Genomic DNA, 14,187 nt, shown 5'->3' with positions numbered 1-14,187 from the left:
GGTGCATTGACCTGCTGACAGGCCACTGTTACTGAGGAGTGCTGTTGCCATGGGGGGGGGGGGGGGGGGGATACCTGGTCTGCACTGGTGTTTAGGTGGGTGGAGCGTGTCAGGTGGCATCCATGTGAATGTCAGAGCCCAAGGTTTCCCAACAGAACATTGCATTGTAACATGACGATTAATGTTCACTTCACTTGTCTGTGGTTTTAGTGTTTTGGCTTATTGGTGTATACTGGTCATGGATGAAGGGGTACGTCAGACCAAAAGGTTGGGAACCACTAAATTAAGACAAAGAAAAACAATTAAAACATCAGTTTGGGTCATAAAGTTCTAAACGAGGAAATTCAACCAATTATCCTTTCAATTAATGCTCCTTTGATTACTGGCTGCACTGATCAATAACCCCGATGGATCAATCAGGGGTTGAAGCAGCTGCATGAGGACAGCGAGGGAGGAAAGAAAACTGTACATCAGCGCAGATCCTGAATCAATACCAGTGTGAGGAGTTAATCTAGTGAGTGTCCCTCTGGCAGAAAGCAGTGACTGAAAGGTTGAACAGCACAGCAGACCAAAGAGGCATTATCAAATAGGACCAGCTCAGCATGTTTCTCCCAAATAAGCCACTTTTTTTTTTTCGAGGAGTGTAGCCAGGGTTCAGCAAACCTCAGGGGTGACTTTGGGTTGAGCACTGTCAGAGACTTTCTCCCTTTGTACACTGGAGTATTATGTAAGATCATATCTGGGCTTTTTTTGTGCACGCTTGGCCAAATCCAATCGGATATTTAAGTTCTATGCAAAGCTGCGATATTTTTTTATCCAAAGCTCTTAAGTCTAAGAAAGGGAAATTAACTTGACTCAAGCTGAGCGGTGCATGTTGATACTGTAATCACCGCAATGCACAGACACTTCCTTTTTGGGCAGAAAGCCTTTTAAAGAAACACCACTCCACTCAATGTGAGACTCTCCGCTCTGTTTTCTTACATGTAAAAGCGATAAAGAATTGTTTATGTGCAGGTTTGACTCTCTTCAAATGATACAAAGGAAATCTTTAATCAGCTGTACATGCATTGGCACAATGTCACGTTTTTCTTTTTTACCTCGGATGTGAAAAAAAGAAACTGTAATGCATAAAAAAGGTAAAAACAAAGCAAACTATCAAAAGTTGGACTCAGTGGACGCCACACAGGGCTTCACAGACACTTTGATATCATGTTGCAGGCATCTCTCTTTACAATACTGTTGGCAGGTTTGAAATATGGACGCAGCGCTGGAAATATAAAGCACCGCAAACACAACACAAAGATCCCCTTCATTCAATCAATTATGATACACACACATGAAGAAGGTTCGATTGGACGGATTGTTCACACACAATCCTGCTTTTTCATTGTACGGTAAATAAATCAATACTGAGGAACGTTTTTTTACTGACAGGAGGAGGAAACCGAGGAGAATAAGGAAAGAAAAGTGACAGTTGAGAGGGAGGAACGCAGACAGGTAAGAAGAAAGGACAGAGAACAGGAGATACTTTTGATTCAGGTGTAACATTTACACTGCGGGACTTAATAAACAATCCTTTCAGCTATTTTATTCACAGCACACAAAACGGGCTGAATAAAAAAAAAAAAAAAAGTAAAAATGGCACAATGAGCTACACATTTGAGGCAGTTATGAGGCCACCACCACAAAGATGCTGTCCACACCTGTGGCAAAGAGAAACTTAAAGGTATTTTTCAACCTGGAAAATATTTTCTCATGTTTTTGTGTCTAATGGGATCAACCATTTCTGAAACTGGTCCAGTATTGAGCGAGACAGACTTCGGTGTTACCAATCAGGGCAATTATAAGTGTCACTGACAGGCTCAGATTATTATTCTGAGTATCTGACAACATTATAGAAAGGATCCCTACAGAGATAGACCTTTGTGTTAAAGAGTAAGATCCTTTTTGTTTAACCAGAAACAGCTCCACCATTGGCATCACCACACCAACCAGACTCCATTTAAATAAAATGAGATTTTAGCATGCATAGAGGCAGCATGTTTTCACATCTAACTGGTGAATTAAGGGTTAATTTTAAGCAAAACAGAGTTGGTGATTGTTGAAACAGTTGAAAGAGGAACCAAGACAGTTTCTGTTTTATTTTGCTTCTGTCGACCTTGAATGAAGTGTGTTTTATGATGATAAAATTACTGTACATAAAGATGGATGACATGATAGCTCCCAAAAAGCGAAGCCAAAACATCTCGATCACCTCCTGGTGGCTGGCTGCAGTATACCTCATAAACTCCACCCCTCCATGTTAGCTTATGGGACATGGGCCAAACTAAAAACTCCAAGAACACATCAAATAAATTCTTCCCAAAGATGTTTTTTCTGTTTTAGGTAGTTCTTATCACACTGATGTCTGATCAAGTGTTTGTTTTTCTAATAAGTTTGGTTTTAACTGGTATTTTGATGTTTGCTAACAATGGCGCTGCTCGCAACTGGTTGGATGGATGTATGGGCAGGAACCGGCAGAGTTAGCTCCTGCGCAGTCTCTGGCTCCAAATAACGTCACCAGCACAACATGGTAGTGGCCATAGCCTGGATATTTTGGCTTCATTTTTCGTCTCAGGCATTTGTGGATAAGCAAACTGCTAATGCTCATTAACTGCTGCCAAGTAGCAGCACATGCAAATAGACCAAAGGCCGAAACACACCAGCAGTGAACACCATGCATCAAAAAAGTACTCCTGGACATGCTGCCCTGAGGCACTTCACACCACTGTCCTATTTTCAGCCTCGCCACCACCAGAATGAAATGCATTATTTCTGCACTCGCTCTCCACTTGTACATTCTAGCTCCCGTAGCAGCTCTTTTTTTCAGCTCCTGTGGCAGCTCCACTCCTCACCTCACCACAGATGTATGAAAAGAACTCTGTAGCTGCTGCTGTCTCGTGTGTGACGAAGAATGGATAAGGAGAAACTTCTTGTTGAGGTTGAGAAATATCCCGAGCTAAACGACCTACAGTCCCGTCATTGTAAAGACAACTGCCAAGAAGATATTGCCAGGTGAGTCAAAGCTCTGGAGATCGGCTCTACATGTGAGAAATTAAGTTTAATTAGAAGCTGTTGGCACATGATTTGAGCTAACGCAGAGGTAAAGGAAGTGCAGATCTTTCAGTAAAAGTAGTAATAACTTTATGTGGTTATTTGTTGACAAGCTGCAGTGGGACGCGCCCAGTGTGTACATGGGGCGGCACTTGAAGCGTGTCTCATGACGCGCCGCAGAGCCTGTCAGTGGCAAAAACAAGCACTTCAAATGGACGTACACTGACGGTGCACACATACCCCGAGTGGTTATGTTGCAGCCTGTGTCACCGCTGCCGGCTGCAGCCCTGTCACTCGATACTGGACCAGTTTCAGAAATTGTTGTTCTCATTAGTCACTTCGACACAAAGGCATGAGACAATAGGGTCTGTGTTTAAAAATGCCAAAGTTCCCCTTTACGCCTGGGTCCTGCCTTCTACGTTAACTGTAGGCACTATCAGACACATGGCAACATGATCAGAGACGGAGGGAAGAATCACAGTGAAGACGAAACACACAGTCATCTCTATATACAGGCCACCTCCCATTACTGTATCCTCAAAATACAGTTGTAATGTTTGTCTTAGTGCGGGTGGGGCAGCCTCGGCTTGAACTTAAAATACAGTGCTGTGAAAATCACACTAAAGCATCAAGAGATCATTCAGCAGAGAGGCTCCCCGAGTGGGTTTCAACACTCCCCCGGGGTAGTTTCATCTCATTATGTTCACAATATAATCATTTACTCAAAATTGATTAATCACTCTGCAGCTCCATATTGACACTTGTGCAATTTTTTTCTAACTAAATGAAACATTTCCTCAAACTGGGGTCCCTGGGGATCCTAATACAGATTTATTCGGCTCGATGGAGCATGAAATTCAAGTCTAACCGGTGCATCCTGGGAGGCAAATCAAACATACTGCTGACAGCATCCTCACCTGGATCAGAGTTTGTCACTCGCTCCTTCATTGACCCGCTTCAGTCCTCCTGGTGCTAACACTGTACAGAGTAAGGCTTCACTGCATTGATATTAAGAGTTCAGGTTTTTTTTTTTTTTATCCCATCAGCCGAGGCATCGTCTTGTCTCAGAAAGGCACGCGACTGAGCTCCGCGGTTCAAAGTTCGCTCCAGTTCCTCGCACTTTGTTGTTTTGTTTTTTTAGCAGCACTTTGCATTGCTCTCCGTTCCAGAGAAAATGACACTTTGTGACCTTGTCAGTAATATCAACATACATACATATTTACAGAGAGGATCGTCTCCTTAGACAAGAGGGGTCAGCTGATATTTGTTTTTTGTTGCTTACACACGGAGGAGGTGACGTGAGGTGTGTGTGACTGTACATATGGCAGGATTGTAGAGAGAAATGGAGAGGAGACAAAAAGAAACACAGCAGAGATGACGGTCTTTGTCTTTGTGTGTGTGTTGAAGTGTGTTTTTATGAGTGCTTGATCGTGTATTTGCCTTTCAGCAGCTGCGAGATGTACAGCTTCGACTTGGTGCCATCCAGTCGTTTGAACCACACCTCGTCGTTGTTGATGGTGGTGATGATGGCACTGCAGGACGCAAACATACAACAGTGTCAGAGGTCACCATGGTCATGTTGTCATCATGTCTTTACAGGGGAAAGTGAACATGGAAAATCTGAAGTTGTGGAGATACTGAGAATTCAGGATCAGGAAGTTTTTACAGACGACCAAAGACTACAGAGAAACAAGCAGTACTTTCTAAAGGGCTGTGCAACATTAACGGACGATGCATGACTAGAACATGTAAAAAAATCTTAACAAATATGTTCACAGAGTATAAATACCAGGAATATCATTGATCAGGTCGCCAATTAACACCAGCGTCCAGGAGACTAGATGTATAGACAATGATAACCATGCAAACGCCATTTAAAAACTAGAATTATGGCCCCGTTATTTTATGACTCTGCACACCAGTCATTTCTGGCTTACGGGTGTCACAAGAACTGATAATTTGGGACCAAGTTGATGCCAAAATTCTGAGAAGGTGACCACACTCATTTTTCTTCAGCAGTGTTGGTACCAGGGAACGCTGGATTTGGTGTTAATGCAGCATTAAGGCCTTTGCACAACCAGTCTGTGTTTCTCATCCAAAACTGTTGAAGATATAAAATAAATATGACCTAAAACATGTAAATCAAGTTCACACACCAACTTGGTGGTCCGTCATTTTTTGCCCTACTTTCAAGAAGTGAGAGGACCACATTCAACAATCAATCATCCTCACTGCTTGACGACTCCATTTTATCTCGTACAGCGAATTTTTGCAAAAAGAAAATTGAACAATTAAAACGCATCAGACTCACACAGGTTTGATTTAAAAATAACATGGAAAAACAGAGACTCTGTACAAAGACCTTCGGTTTCAAAGAAAACTAAATAATACGGCAACATTTTGGATTTGAAGCCGACGAAAGAGGTGAGCTGAAAAACAGACGAGGGAACATTTAAACACTGCAGGAAGGAAAATGTGGCTGCTGAGTCAAGTGCGACACCTAGTGGTAAAATCTAGTATACCGGTCTGGTCCATCCATCCATCCATCCATCCATCCATTTTCAACCGCTTATCCAAAGCCGGGTCGCAGGGCCAGCAGGCCAAGCAAAGCACCCCAGACATGCCTCTCCCCAGCAACGCTTTCCAGCGCCTCCTGTGTGTGTTCTGGGTCTGCCCCGGGGCCTCCTACCAGTGGGACGTGCCAGGTACACCTCTAACAGGAGGCGCCAGGAGGATCCTGATCAGATGCCCAAACCACCTCAACTGACCTCTTTCGATACGAAGGAGCAGCAGCTCTACTCCGAGCTTCCTCCGGATGACCATGCTCCTTACCCTATCTCTAAGGCTGAGCCCAGAAACCCTACGGAGGAAACTCATTGTATCCGCAACCTCATTCTTTCGGTCACTACCCCAAGTTCATGACCATAGGTGAGGGCTGGGAGGTAGATGGACCAGTAAATCGAAAGCTTTGCCTTCTGGTAAACTGATTTACCGGTTTGGTCTTGCTCAACTCCTTCGTGACAGTTACTTGTTGCGTTAGTGTTACCCTCAGCTGCTGAGGGAGGGTGGTGTGCTGGGAAAACATAAATGCTCTTTTCACTGAGCGTCCTGTCCTGTCCTGACACTCACAGAACAGAATGCAGAATCACAATCCCTCGGCCTGATACCCACAGCGTCTCTCTTTGTTTAAATCCATCCAGAATCATTTCCATTACAAATTAACCCACCGTGTGACCGATTCGTCTCACTCACAATGAGTCAGCCAAACACTTAAAGATGAGTACACACATCATTCAGTGTCATAACACGTGCTATAACAAAACCCATGACGTCCCGTCATTATTACACACACACACACACACACACACCTAGTCGGGTACTCGTCCTTCCTGTTGATGCAGATGGCCTGTCCCCTGCAGTACCACTGGTTGTCATAGAAAAGTCGACCGTCCTCGAAGCGCGCCACATGGTGATGTCTGTCAGGCTTGACTGCAGGGACTGGAGGGAGACAGGCAGAAAACATAAAGAAAGAGGACAGGGACAAGGACAGACGAGCAGGTAACATTTGTCTCCTTTAACTATGAACTTGAGTAGTTTGAGCTCAAAGTATTGAATCAGCCCCTCCTGTGTAGCTGTGGGTCGATGGCTGTGCTCAGCCAGATATCGACTGTAACTGAGGACGAGCAGAAACTCTTACCATCCACCTTCACCCTGTGTGGCCCCAGTGAAGCCATCGCCTGAGGGGGGAGGAAACAGACACAAGGAAAAGGTCAAATCACAACTTATTCACAGAGTGACTAATCTGTCCCTCTCTAAAATACCTTTCTTATCGCAGTCCAGTCTTCAAGAATATCCAGATCCTGCAGCATGTAAACAATATAAGGCCGTGATGGAGCAGTTAAGGAAACAACATACAGTTAAGTGGCAGGAAACATCTGTCTGAAGAGCTGTGGCGAGATGAGGTGCAGATGAATGATGGGAGGAATGAGACAAGGACAGGACAAAGGGAAAAAGGATATCAGAGACAACAACAGGCTTCTTCTTCTTGACAGGACAGAACGGGTCTTTCTTCTTGTTTTTCCGTGAGTGTAATCCATCATTCCACAACTCTGGAAAACAAAGGGGACGGATCAGAGAGAGGACAAATACTGGAGGACATTCCCTTAATATTTCAATCTGATTTACAGATTATCAGTGCAACTTGTCTGTTTTATTCTTGATCAAATCTGCAGTGTTTATTCATTTAAGGGACAGTTTGGATTTTATGATGTGGGGTTGTCTGAGGTACTTATCCACAGTCAGTGTGATATTTGCAGTAGATGTCAGTCAGCACACCATCAGTTTGAAGAAGCAGGCAGGAGTACCGGCACCGAAGCTAAGTAATGTGCTGCTGTGGGCGGGGGCAGCAGCAAAATGTATTGAAGTGTGTTAAGTGTTTGCTACATTTAGAATATTTTCACAGCTTTGCCTTGCTGCTAACAGCCCTGTCCAACAGGGCACTGTAGCTGTTAATGGCTTCAGTCTAAACTCTTGTCAGTCACCAGACTCCTTTGACAAATACAGTAATTCTACTTTACTGAACACAGGAGCTGCTGGTCTGCTGCTGCCTCGACTTGGCCCTTCACAATAAATAGTTTTTTTGGGTGATATACTGACCCTGAAATAATTCTGATAAATGATATTAGTGACATTTTGAAAACATAATCACCACCTGTTAATCTCCCGTGTAAAAGAGATCGTTGATCTCAACGGGACTTACCAAGTTAAATATGGGCTAAATACAATAAATAATATATACAAGAAAATATATCTATAAACATTATAGTTCCTTCATAGGAGTAGTCCAAGATTACTCATTACTCAAATTAAATTTGGCCAACAAAAACAAAACCAAGTGACTAAGACAAACTTAGTGAAGCTTCGGGTTAAGCCTAGTTCACATTACACGATTTTCACCCTGATTTTGCGTCGCGGAGACTATCGTAATCTTTTGAGTGTTCATACCTGGCGACGTGTGTTTCTGTCATCGGGAGTCTCGCCAACTGTGTAAGATTTCTCCACCGAGCCCTCGCCGACAGAGCCCCAGATAACGCAATGACGTCACCAAACTACGTTTTTTAACTTGGAGACAACAAATTGTAAAGGCATGGATATTCTTCCCAGTGTTGAATCAGATCTGCCTCCAGGGCCTGGGTCCAAACACAACGCGCTCCCCGTGATCCTGTGGACGCCGCCATTGTTGTTGTTGCTTGCCGGCTTGTCGGTGTTGCCAGATCTTGGGAGAGACACAAGCAACCAGGGCTATGGAAACAAGCCCAAAAGAAGCGACGGATATATATAGAGAAAGGCAACGTTTAGAGAGCAAGCCCAAATAAGCAACTCCACTTTAGAAACAAGCCCAAAAAAAACACAACCTACGACTACCAATATTTGTAAGCGACTTTACAAAAAAACAAGCCCAAAGTCGCGGCTAATAAGCGGACCTGGCAACCCTGCGGCTTGTCCTCCTGACATTTTTGCCGTCCTCCTGCGTGCTGACGTGGGACGTATCCCGCCTCTCATTGGCTGATGTTCTTTGTCAGTCGTGTCACACTTCTCCACTTTTCTAGCATGCCAGATATCCAGTCCCAGTCACAGACGACTTGCTCGTAGGCTTGTTCACACATGAGGACTCGTCGTGGCAGACTATCTGCCGATTCACCTCCGACCCATGGTGGCTCTCAAGATCCTCTGCGACGTCAAAATCACGGTCAAAATCGTGTAATGTGAACTAGGCTTTACCTCCGTAATGCTGCCAGTGTGCTGCAGTCGCCTGAGTGGTTTGCTGGTGGATTTACAGAGTGGAGGATGAAGTTGTTTTAGGATAAAACTACAATGATCTGACTTCTTGGCTCGCTGCCAGGGGATGGGAAGCTAACGATCATTAGGACAGTGTGTCCTCCACTCCAAAGGTGCAGCTGCAGGCCACTGGTGAGCTACACTGTGTTGTCTCTCTTTATTTTTCCTTGGACTTTTGTAAGATGGTGTGGGTGAAGAGGAAAAACAAAGGGAGATTCACTACACCTGAGTCTTAAAATGGTCTGGAAAACCCTGCCGTTTGTCGTGGCATCATGTTGGCTTAAATGTAGGTAACTTTCTTAACAAGCACGCATGTTAACACAACAAGCAACACTGAGGTCAGCGGAATGATCAAGATCATGTCCAGATATCCTACGATAAGTTAACTTTATTTATAATTATTGTGACAGGCCTAGCCTCGATCAGTTAGTTTGTGTTACTGTGTGACGTGAATCTGAACTAACCCACAATAACACAAACTACTTGATCAAGGCAGCAGTGGACCAGCAGCTCCTGTGTTCAGTGATGTTAAATTATTAATGGAGTCTGGCTTTGAAGAGAGCGATGTAACTGCCTCAGTTCCCCGTTGGAAGTAACTGTCTCATGGTAAAGTGGTTAAACTATTCTAAATATAGCGTACACTTAAGCTGACACTTTTTTTTTTAGGTGTCTAAAATAGGTTTTGCTGCTGCCCTCGTCCCAAGCAGTACATCACTTGCTTCTCCAAACTGAGGGTGCGCCAGCCGCTACCTACAGTAGGTACTTCACTGACTTTGGTTAGATACCTCATACAACCCCACTTCAAGAAGTCTAGAACTATTCCTTTAACACCACAAATAGTGCAATGTATCTTAGGTATGTTGTAACATACAATCAATTCGAAACTATATAAACTGACTTCTGTGGCCAGGATGTGAGTGTGACGCCCAGCTGGTACCTGAGGTAATGTCAATACTGTGTCTGTCCTCCTCCAGTCTCCTGATCTTCTCCTCCAGTTCACTTTGTACAGTGTCAAACAGCAGCAGCTTCTCACTCTGGAGACAGAGACACAAAGAGGGACAACATATATCAGATGGAGAAACAGAAATAAATGTGTTTTGAGGTGGAAAACACAAACCAAACGGTCACATCGGCCCCGACTCGTTCATTGACCTCTCACCTCCCAGTGTTGGCAGGCGGCCTGGATCTCACACTCGTACTTGTTCTTCACTGACTCCAGACACAGCTCCCTGTAGATCCCTGTGATGAACATTTAAACAACAAATCAATCTGAGGCAGTAAAAGTTATATAACTGTTTTTAATCACACCTTTAATAGCCCAAAAAGCTCATTACGTTTTGTTCCATGTCATTAAAGACACCTGTGCTCTGTTCAGCTTCTCTTCCAGTACAGGGCTGACATGTAGTATGTTGAGTTTGTGGCGTCAGTGCAACATGTTATATGATGCGCGTCAAGTGCCGCCTCTAGCACACACCAGGTGCATCACGCTGCTGCTCATCAACAGACGACGACGCAAAGTTACTACAATTTTCACTTTAAAGGGATAGTGCACCCAAAAATGAAAATTCAGCCATTATCTACTCACCCATATGCCGAGGGAGGCTCAGGTGAAGTTTTAGAGTCCTCACATCCCTTGCAGAGATCCAAGGGGAGAGTGGGTAGCAACACAACTCCACCTAATGCAGGCTGACGGCGCCCCAGATTAAAACATCCAAAAACAAGCAAGTACAAGCGCACACATGTGAGCGCGGTCCACAGAGAGGCAGTCAGAGCTACAGGCTACAATGAGGCTAAAAACAGAGTTCAAATGACTTTTTTTCCAAACAACTTTTTATGTCGGGGCTTCAGGACACTTGGATCACTACGGACGAGCAGTATGGAGATATTTTGTGGTTTCACTTATGTGTTTTTGGACATTTTAATCTGGGGAGCCGTCAGCCTGCATTAGGTGGAGTTGTGTTGCTACCCACTCTCCCCTGGGATCTCCACAAGGGATGTGAGGACTCTAAAACTTCACCTGAGCCTCCCTCGGCATATGGGTGAGTAGATAATGGCTGAATTTTCATTTTTGGGTGCACTATCCCTTTAAGATCTGTACTTCCTCCACCTCTGCATTAGCTTAGAATTACATGTGGACACCGACTGATTAAAACTTTATTTCTCAGCTAAAGAGCCGAACTCCAGAGCTGTGACTTGCCAGGCAGTATCTTTTTGGCCATTGTCTTTATAACGACAGGTTCGTGGGTCATTTAGCTCGGGATGTTTCCTAACCTCAACAACAAGTCTCTCCTCATCCATTCTTTGTCACACACAAGACACAGCAACAGCTACAAAGTTCTCTTTATACATCCATGGTGAGGCGAGGAGTCGAGCTGCCACAGAAGCAGAGATAAAGAGCTGCCACGGGAGTTGGTAAGGATCTGTCGCTCTGTCTGTCCTTCGATTTTCTCAAAAACCCACCCATCGACTTCACACTTGGCCGATATGTTGCTGGAGACCCAGGGAAGTGTGGTGTTGAGTGCGAGCGCTTGAGATGTATGAATAATATTTATTAGCAGTGTGTTGCAACCGGCAGAAATACACACTGTAGGTGTACTAACTCTTTTAATGTTTATTTTCAATCTGCACTCAAGGCCAAAATTTTAAAAAAAAATCTCAAAATATCGCAACAAAACTTTGAGGCTTGGGAGAGATGGCAATGTATTATGCGACTAAGTGCAATGGAAACAGATTCAGCAAATAAATGATGACGTACAGTCGTTGCATCGTCCACTGCAGTGTCTCTTCGATATAAATACACACACGGCTGTTAGCAGAACTCTCCCAACAGCACAGAGCTGACAGTAGTTGTTCAAAACTCTATTTCCGTTGTCCAGTGTGCACTCTGTTATTAAACATCCACAGTTTTCCCTTGTTTGATATTTGACTGGTGCTCCTTTAATTGCGTCATCTCCTTGCACCCTCGTCTTCAGCAGGCACCAGACTGGAGAATTAGCACCACCTGCTGCTTATCTCCATGAACCAACTCCCAATATTCACACAACAGTGATGGATGGAAAAGCACATACATTTTCTTTTGCAGAGTTTCTTAAATTAAAATTTGCACTACATTTGGATAGAAGCCCGACTTGTGTAGGGTATAGGGAGGGGACCATTTTTAACTGTTAGAAATGGACAAAAATGAACAAACGAATCCTTTTAAACAACTCTTTTAGTGTCAAATATGTACCAGGTCGGCCTGTCGAATATCTGAGTTCTCATGACTCCTTGACTTTTCCCCCTCGCCCCCACATCACAGATTACTGCTCATGCTGCCTGCTGCAGTGAGTGAACGAGAAGTGATTGAATCGCACTAAAGTCCAGACAGCATGGAAGCTACAGTCACTTAAAAAAACTGAATGAACCCTACGCCCTACAAGACGACTTTGGCAGGTGTATTTCTCAGTGTTTAATGTGGAGTTGTTTGCATGTACAGTTCTTGAGAAAGCTGCAAGCAGCCACACAGGAGTCAAAGCAGTCAGTCCGTTCACAACAGGCACGTTTAAAAACAGACGCTGTGCTGTGATATCACACACTGACCCACCAGCAACTTTGGTCCTGATCTGCATGTTCTCCTGCAGGTTGGCTAAAGGCTCCAGGTACTCCTGGGCGCAGCCAGCCATGACCTCCTGCAGCTTGATGTCCACCTGGCTCAGGCGCTCCTTATACAACCTGAGGGGCAATGAAAAAGGAGAAGAAGCAAATCAGTTCATGAACTTAAACTGGCGGTTAAGTTAAAACAGTGGTAATAAAAATGAAATGTGAATAAAACTCAAGGGGTCTTTAGAAAGAGTAGGTTGTGAAGAAAAGCAGAATAAAAGAGAACTGTGGAAAAAAATGGTTTCCCAACTCATACTGGTGTGCAGTACAGAGAAACGATGAATCTCTGAGCAGGATGCTGTGGCACATCTACAGCAGGAGGCTGTTTACTGAAAGGGATGGTTCGGATTTTTTGAGGAGGGGTTGCAAAAGGTACTTATCTATAGTCAGTGTAATACAAACATGTTGACTCATCCCCAGTTTAGAGAAGCAGCAAAACATATTGTAGCCACTTAAATACAATCAATATTAATTTAAGTGTACACTATATTATGAGGACTTGTATAGCTTTACCTTTCTGCAGTTACCTACATGCTTTTCTCAAAGCCAGACTCCATTGACAAAAGCAGTCATTTTAGCTCACTGAACACAGGAGCTGCTGCTCTACTGCTGCCTCCATCGATAGTTTGTTTGTGTTATTGTGTGACTTTGGTGAATATAAACTAACCCTTTTAAACACCAAAGTCATACAATGACACAAGTAAAGTAACCAATGGAGGCAGCAGCAGACCAGCAGCTCCTGTGTTCAGTGATGTTAAAATTACTGTTTTTCTCAATGGAGTCTGGCTTTGATGAGTGCCACATAACGGCTTCATTGTCCTGTTGGAAATCACTGTCTGACAATAAGGTAAAGCAGTGAAAATGCTCTCAACATAGTGGACACTTAAACTGATACTGTTTTTTTTAGGTGGCTAAAAATGTTTTGTTACTGACCCCTTCACAGCAGTGTATTACTTAGCCTCCATGTTGGACTCCAGCCTGCTTCTCCAAACTGCCGACTTCTTCCTGTATTTATATCTGTGCCTGGTAGCTTTTATAATGTGTGTTATCACTCTCATCACAACATCAGACAATAAAAACAATAAAAAATAAGGCAGGTAGCTTTAATTTTACTGTCTACTGACAATGTTGTTTCTCTTATCTTTCAGCGGTAGGTCGTCTTCTCTGGTGCTTTGCTGTAACTTGTTCCGTACAATAAAGCACTCCATTGTCCCACTCACAGCTTTCTCCTTTTGATTGTTATCATCCCTCCCTACACTCAAACGGCGACAAATAGGTTCCTCATGATAGTTTTTTTAAATTAAATTTACTTAAATTCCATTTTTTTAGCTACAGTTTGCCTCATTATTAGAAAATGGGTGTGCACAACATACTGATACAGTCAATTGACCTATGGCTAAGCCACGCCCCCCTCCACTCACTCGGACAAACTATCAACATTCAGTGACCGGCGCTATGGAAGGTGTCACAGTACACGGCATTTCACAGGAGGCAATTGATGATTTTTGGGGACATAACGATCAGATGTCATTGAGAAGTAACCAAAAGGGCCTAAACTACGCATTGGAGGGATATATTCATCATTTTATTGTTGAGAAGCTCGATGAAAAGCTTAAA

The 14,187-nt window shown here is 43.7% G+C and overlaps 1 protein-coding gene across 1 annotated transcript in view; it reads right to left on the bottom strand.

The window, feature by feature from the left end:
- Positions 1–988: 988 nt before the first annotated feature.
- Positions 989–14,187, bottom strand: part of LOC126398584 (breast cancer metastasis-suppressor 1-like protein-A) — a 15,469-nt gene continuing 2,270 nt past the window's right edge. Inside the window, exons 3-10 of the mRNA XM_050058042.1 lie at positions 12,515–12,642; positions 10,091–10,170; positions 9,869–9,965; positions 7,113–7,202; positions 6,915–6,979; positions 6,791–6,830; positions 6,462–6,591; positions 989–4,625 (exon numbers count right to left, since the gene is read on the bottom strand). Coding sequence (XP_049913999.1) covers positions 4,508–4,625; positions 6,462–6,591; positions 6,791–6,830; positions 6,915–6,979; positions 7,113–7,202; positions 9,869–9,965; positions 10,091–10,170; positions 12,515–12,642 — 748 coding nt within the window. The 3' untranslated portion in view covers positions 989–4,507. The remainder of the gene's footprint in view (positions 4,626–6,461; positions 6,592–6,790; positions 6,831–6,914; positions 6,980–7,112; positions 7,203–9,868; positions 9,966–10,090; positions 10,171–12,514; positions 12,643–14,187) is intronic.

Source organism: Epinephelus moara, chromosome 12, assembly GCF_006386435.1.
Source record: "Epinephelus moara isolate mb chromosome 12, YSFRI_EMoa_1.0, whole genome shotgun sequence".
Lineage (NCBI taxonomy): Eukaryota > Metazoa > Chordata > Actinopteri > Perciformes > Serranidae > Epinephelus > Epinephelus moara.
This window is presented reverse-complemented; position numbering and strand designations above follow the sequence as displayed.